This window comes from Equus quagga, chromosome 16 (assembly GCF_021613505.1).
Source record: "Equus quagga isolate Etosha38 chromosome 16, UCLA_HA_Equagga_1.0, whole genome shotgun sequence".
Lineage (NCBI taxonomy): Eukaryota > Metazoa > Chordata > Mammalia > Perissodactyla > Equidae > Equus > Equus quagga.
In genome coordinates, this window is record NC_060282.1 from 71,675,031 (window position 1) to 71,682,582 (window position 7,552).

General features: G+C 32.8%; 1 protein-coding gene across 2 annotated transcripts in view; it reads left to right on the plus strand.

The window, feature by feature from the left end:
• The window catches only part of PI15 (peptidase inhibitor 15), a 31,577-nt gene extending 24,403 nt beyond the window's left edge, over nt 1-7,174 (plus strand). For both annotated transcript variants that reach the window (XM_046641622.1, XM_046641621.1), the window contains exon 6: nt 1,754-7,174. In XM_046641622.1, coding sequence (XP_046497578.1) covers nt 1,754-1,889 — 136 coding nt within the window. In that variant the 3' untranslated portion in view covers nt 1,890-7,174. The remainder of the gene's footprint in view (nt 1-1,753) is intronic.
• Nucleotides 7,175-7,552: the final 378 nt, after the last annotated feature.

Sequence of the window (7,552 nt, forward strand, 5' to 3'; positions counted from 1 at the left end):
AAGCCTGTTTTTCAGGGGAAAAGAAAGGAAAAAGAGAGAAAGAGAGAGGGGGAAAAGGGAGAAGAATTCAATTAAGTAGAATAGGACAAAAAATAAAAGAATTAATAATATAAGTTTATTGATGGGTTGATTGACTATTGAATATAATTATTCAGTAAAAATTTTTGATTTATGTAGAAGTTTATAATATAGTATGTCATATTTTTTACATATAATAACACTGTATTTCTAAGTTTATGTTACCAAAAATATGTGCTGTATAATTTCAAAAAGTTATGTTAAATAAATAGAAAAATATGAAGTTAAAATAGCATAGGCTGGGTTCATATACTGTCATAGCTTCGGGTAAAGATATAGAGGCAAATAGGATTGTAAACATAGAATGGGAGAGATTAAGGTAAAAACATGATCTACACTCATAGGAGAATGGGCCTCTCTGAATGTTTCTGGGCAACTAGGTGACATTATCACAATTATGCTTGAGGAAGCTTATCTGGAGGGCAGAGTGTAGAAGAAACCAAAGAGAGGAGGGCCATCTTGGAATCTCATCTCGTTTTGTAATATGAATAGTTAATCAGCATATTTTTCACTTTTATAGATAAATTTTCCTTTGTAGATATTTTATAGATAAAAGTCTGAAATTTTAACTGACAGGTCTAAGTAGATATTTCTCTGTCCTCTTGATACACTTCATGAGTTGCTGCTTGGTCTTATTTAAGTCTTAAAGAAGATGAGAACCACCTGTGTTGAATTCTAGCCTCTTCCCTACTGTTGTCTTATCTTCAACCCTAACTTTACTCTTGACAACTGAATTTTCTCCCCTCCATTCAGTTTTCTTCACATTGCTGGCTATATTGCTATTTCTTAGTATTCTAGTTACTAATCACTGTGCTGCTGAAAATACATTTATTACCTGCTCCTTCATAATTAAAGGAGCTAAATAACAGGGCATTGTGGTTCTTTTTAACTATCCCAGATGGTGAATTTGGTGTATGATTATATTCATGACCCTCAGTACAGATAAAGAAAAATATTGACAACACAAAGTAATTCAGTTAAACACGTTCAGCATCATCAAAAAATGAAGCATTGATAAAAAATAGCTATAAGTTTATGTATGGGAAAAAGGTTTTGGAATGTTTAATTGCTTCTGTGAGCCCTTATTCCCTCACCATGAGAAAGAAGTTTTCCATACCTCATTTTATGTATATTGAGAATCCAAAATATTTTACAGCTTTAGAAACAGAACTTGTGAACATTTATAACCTATGTTTTTGTGCTTATGACAACTTCTTGCTCCATCATTTCTATGCCTCCCAGAAAATATGATACGTATATGTATTTTTTTACTATCCTTAGAATAGCATTAGCATGAGTTTGTAAAGGGTGAACAAGGCCTGATTATGTGCTCTAGAAGGCAGCCCTAGGAAGGAGACAGATGTGTGACGGAATGAGCGTCAAGCCTGGTGTCAGATGACTAATTGTGTCACCATTCCTTGTAGGGCCTCACTTTTTATCTGTAATTTAAGATAAGATTAACTTAGAGATAAAATATTTAGAAAGCAAGATATATGGAATAATTTACTGTAAGAATAAGAAATGGATGTAACTTCCAGTGCCTTTCTAAAATGACAAACTTCTCAAAAAGATCATTACGTGTCAATACGTGTGATCATGTGCTTAAGGGACAAGCAGATTTTTTTAATGGGCAACTAGGACTAATGGTATCTTCTTCTATTTTCTTTCTTTCCAGGGGCAATTGGATTGGAGAAGCACCATATAAAGTCGGGGTACCATGCTCAGCTTGTCCTCCAAGTTACGGGGGATCTTGTACTGACAACCTTTGTTTTCCAGGAGTAACGTCAAACTACCTATACTGGTTTAAATAAGCTTATCTTTTCCTCCAGGAAATAGAATGACTTCTGAGAATCATAGGCATATATATATATTGAGTTTTGCACATACTATACATATTTTATGATAATCCTGTTTTCCTTTTATTATTCATTGTCTAAATTAGTGTTTGTCTAGTATGTTTGTTTAATCTTTTGAGGTAATCAGAACATTCACTTCTATCTTCTGACTTCTAAGCCTAAAGTTAAAGTATTGTGTATGTAGTATTGACATAGTTGATGCATCCAGTTCCAAAACTCGCTTTCCAGAGGAATTGTGTTATGCTCCTAAAGAATAAAATAAATATTTGACCTGTAATGTATGTGTGTATACATATACTATATATGTATACACACATACACAAACATATAATCGATGACATAACACATAGATAATAATATGGTCCAGTAGTTAACTTGAGGAAAATTTTAAAAATCCTATTTTAAAATACATGTGAGGTGGTAGGACATCTTAGCACCTATAATACCCATGAATTGATAGTTTGCAAAATAACTCTTAGTGATAGCCGGATATAATAACTCGACTGAGCAAGCTTGGATTTCATTCTGGCGATATTTTATCTTATTTGAGTTCACTAAAGGATATGCTCAACTTATGTAAGTTTCAAATCCTGCCTTTTGCTTGATCTCTTCTGTTGAATCAGTAATCATTTGTTGAGTGCTTACTACGTGCAAGGCACTCTGCTAGTTATGTTCCAATAACGCAAAGATAATGAGATATGATTCCTGCCTTCAAGAAGCTCATAAAAATATCCAGGAAATAATGCAGCCTAATGATTTTGCTGTAAAATTACTATTTTTTAACAAATTGATTTTTACGTAGTTTTGAGGATGTGAATGCAACAATGATGTTCACCTGTCGGTGGAATGCATGATAAGCCACACTGTGAAATATGTAAGGCTTCTGACTAGCATGAAAACTTACCTACAGAGCTCAGAACTACAAGAGGCAGGGGAGAATTAAAAATGGCCCCAGACTAGCTGATGAGGCCCAAGAGAGGAGAATTCAACACCTGAGTGAAGACACTTACATTTCAAGTGTGTGTGTCTGCTCGTGTGTGTCTGTGTGTCTGTGAGATTCAGGTTATGTAATACTTCCATAGAATTACAGACTAGGTAAACATGGTTAGTTCCAGAGTGCAAATAAGAGAAGGAAGCTACTTGTTTAAAATTTCTTACACATTTGCAGTGTCTTAGGGTGGAGATGTTGAAAGATGACACATAATCAAATGCATTCGATGTGGGAAAAATCCACCATCTGGAGTTTAGCTTTACATGATGACAAACAATTGACCTGATTCCTTTTACAAGTGGAACACAATGACTGCATGTTTTGATATCTTACTACTCTGCTTTTATGGGCACACATATTGACTTTATTAAAAATACATATTTTGGAGACAAAATGGAGAGCAGAAATAATTATGTGATTCAGGCAAAAATACAACTTTTATCAAACATACAATAGGCAATTGGAGAGAAAGCTCGTTAGTGAGATGTTTGCTTGATTGATTGATCTAGAAAGTATCTCCATCCTTGATTTTGCTAGAGTAGTTCTACAAAAGGAGCAAAATTACTTTATGTTACTTTATTACTTTATTATGTCACTATATTACTTTATGTTAAACCGTACTTGACTATTCTCAGTTCCAACCCCGTTGCTGGTTTACTTGTGCGGCTTGGTTTCCCAGTTCTGAAAAAGAATAGTGATATTTGCTACATATTTCACAGAGGATCTTATGAAGGTAGAATTACCATATTAATAGAGTTTATAAATATTAAAATTATCATTGATGTTGTGAAACGTTAATTTGAGGTAAAATTAAATTTTCATGAGCTCCTCTTTGGCAGAAATTCTATCTGATTCTTTGTATTTATCCTAGCTTCTTATATAATGGCAATAATGTAACAAATGTTTCTATGAATGGATTTTTGGAATTAACTAAAAAGTCTAGAATTGCAATGATTTAGAGGAATCCCACCTTTCCATGTTTTATTAGACAAAAATGTCTTAAATACAAAGCTTTGAATAAATCAAAAATCCAGATAAAGCATCAAACATATCAGACTACACACTTATAACTCTCACAAGAGTCCTTTCCAAACCACAGCTAGGACTATAAGTTTGTTCGTAAGTTAACAACTCAGCTGAAAATATAACGGGTATATTTGTTATTCTCTTTGTACTTTTTAAAGTTAGTAATATAAAATGGCCATGTGAAATGTTTTATTTTCCAGGTTAAAGCAAACGAAAGTTTGCTAGTATCAACACAGCATGTCATATTTTTCACAGCATGCAACAATGGTGCTAGGATAGTTATTTCTCACTGTAATTCCCAGAGGCAGAAAGAGTCTGAGTATAAGCTATTTCATAAGAGCAGCTCTAAATATTGTGGTTATCATTTCAAAAGAAATAGTAATTGGCAGACATATTCTACAGCATTGATCCTCTCTATGGTATAGATCTTTCATATCACCTTTTATTGAGTAGAAAAGTGAAAAAATGCTGTCACAAAATAGGCTTTTTGGCTTTCATGTCATCAAAAGATGGGAAAAATGACAATTTTAGCTGTTAAACTGATGGATTTCTTTATAGAATTGTATTTGAGTTGTGTAGGCACAGTCTTCGTGTTCCTGGTTATGATAGCTATGCTTGCTTTGAAAATGTGGCAGAAAGAGTTATTGTCATTTTTGCTTCTGCGCAGTAGTCTGAGCACCATCAGTTCTGTGGTCCGTCAGATCTTCCCCACCAACTCCATTGGGCAATGCTTTTAATGTTCATTTGCAACTTTCGTGGAAACCTTCATTTGGAAGCTCCGTGCAGCTTCAGCACAGAGTTGACCAAACACTGGGCAAATGCAACCAATGCAATTTACTCAGAATATTTGCATTGAAACAATATATATTTTCTCATTAATACATGCTTGTGTTAAATCAACTTGGAACATCTCCATAAGCAAATCTTATAAACATATAGGCCCGTTTAAGTGTTTTGTGTTCATACCCGACTTATTAAATGAATGCATAGGCTAAACATAATTTGAATGTGTCTGTGAAGGAAAAATAATGTGGTCTATGTTCTCCTTAGAATAACAACTTGTCTAACAACATTTCCTAGGTTCTGCACTATTTTAGGATGCAAATCTTGACATGGATGGAAATCTTTACCTACTGAAGTGTTTAGGGAGAGTAAACGTAGATTTCTATCAAAGTCTAACATTATCCTTGCTTCTGTATGTTTTTTTTGTATTTTCATCATATGTGTGGAAGAAGACATAAACACATGCAAAATATTTTTAAAAATTACGTTATAGTATAACTTTGACTTATGAGAGGTCAATCAAAAACTTAGAAAGTTTAACAATTCACTGATTAATGGTGCTGAAAATCAATTACAACCACCATATCCTTGCTACAATTTTGAGGTTTCTTTGCAATTAAAGTTTTTATTAAGTGTGAACTATCATTATCTATTCTGGTGCTAAATATATGGTGCTAAATGAATTTTTAGTGTATGAACTAGCAATGCTCTTTTCATTCCTTGTTACAAGTGTCATCCGCTCAATTCCTGATTCAGAAATATTAATAAAATCCTGTTAATTTAATCTTACCCCAAAATAGGCCAGTGACCTCTAATTTTGATCTGAGTCCAATATTATTTAGGTGCTATATAATGTAAATATATATTTCTTAAAGTTATAAAAAAAATTTAAGACATTTTTTAGCTTTGCAATGTCCAAATTGAAGTTATTGCTAAAGGTTAGATTACAGGTACACCCACCATGCTGCAGGCACTCGCGCCCTCTGCTGGTTGTAAAAACAAATTCTTGATGGCTACTCGGCTTACAACAGAAGCCATTTCTTCTATTCACTAAAAATTTAAGTTGCCCAATATTAGAATTCTCAGATACTCTCTAAATCTGATAGGATTAAAAAATTCTTGACTTTATTAACATACTTTTTTAAGACGATAAGAGAGATAATATATCTTGGCATTCACTTTCCTAAATAATTATGTTTTTCATGACTTTCCAGTTCTGAGGTGCTTATTAAAGTGGTTTTTTTAAGACTAGGTACTACTAAAATATATTTTTTATTTGGTTTATATAATAAATACAATTAGAATTAAAATTAGCAAGAGATAAGTGTGTCTTACTTTCAGAAGTGGTAATTTATTTTTATTTAGAATAGTACATAAGATAAAAAGGAAATATGTTAAAATAGTTAATTCCATTTATAAAAGGACTCTCTCTCCACCTTTACTTGTCGGTCTATAATTTAATAATGTTCTTTGGTCATCCTATTGAGCTAATGATAAAATTTTATTATTCCATTTAAAGCCCTCTACCGTTACAACCGTCCATCAAAAGCTTAGAATTACATCACTTGTAATTAATGAAGGTAATTAATAACTTGTAATTAATGAAAGTCTTAGGTAAACTTTCAGTTGTGTACATAATTGACTGAGTGTGATAATCTTTTTCGACAGAGATGCTTCTCAAACTATGTTAGCATAACCAAATGAAATATGCTTTGAAGCAGTTTTCCACATTAGTATTTTCAAACTTATTTTAAAGCCTATCCCTTTTATGGTCTCACTAATGTGTAAAACTCCAACACGTAATAGACACGAAATGGACCTGCTTATCCCCAAAACTTCCCCAGTGCCTGGAACGTTTCTTCTGTGAGCCCTAGATTCCATCAAACAGAAAAACATTGACCTAAATCATCCAGTTCCTCCCATTTTCTCTAAAATAATCAGCTAATTAAAGCAAAAAAAAAAAGATTTGAGGCTCTAAATTATTTCAATGGCTCTTCTAAATGCTCACTTCACTTTGCATGTGTTAGAAGCCTCTTAGGTTGATAGAGAATCGAATGCTGACTTGAACTGGTGCTTGGTTATAAATTACAGCATCTTCTCTTTTATGATTTGACAGATTTTTGGTACCATAATATTTTTGAGACTGAGAGATAATCGTGATGCTCATAGAAAAACAATGTGTTTTTAAAATATCTAAATGTTTCAAACATGTACATAATCCTAAAATATACTGTATTGTTTTAGATTTTTTTTTAAAGATTAATTTGGGTGGGTTTTATTCGTTACCTAACACTGTGGTAGTCAAAGGTGCTGATGATGTTGTGATAAAATGTCATGAATGTGTACATACGGAAAACCTGTGTAAACCTCTGTCCTTATAAAGCATAACAAATGTAGCTTTTTGAGCTCTGCTATATTATTTTTTTCAATAAAAGGTTACAATTAATTGTCTTGTTTTTAAAGTATCTCTGTGTTCTTGCACTTCTAGAGTTCGAAACTTCTAGAGTTTCGAAATCGATTAGGAACTAGACGGCATGATGATTTTGATAAGAAATAAACTACTTTTCTAAAGCAACAGTGATTATATCTTTAATGTATCACTGAATCCACTAAATCTTCTATTTTCTTTTGCCTTTATTTCCTTCCCTGCCTCCTTCTTTCCTTCTTTTTCTACTTAATTCCAAAAAATATTTTGCAGTATCAAAATAGAAAGATATTTCCATGGAGGAAGAGGAAAAGAACAGCATATCAAGAAGTTCCGGCTGAGAAAATTACAGCAGTTGAAATAAAGATTTTTATGCCTCCCCACACAGGGGGC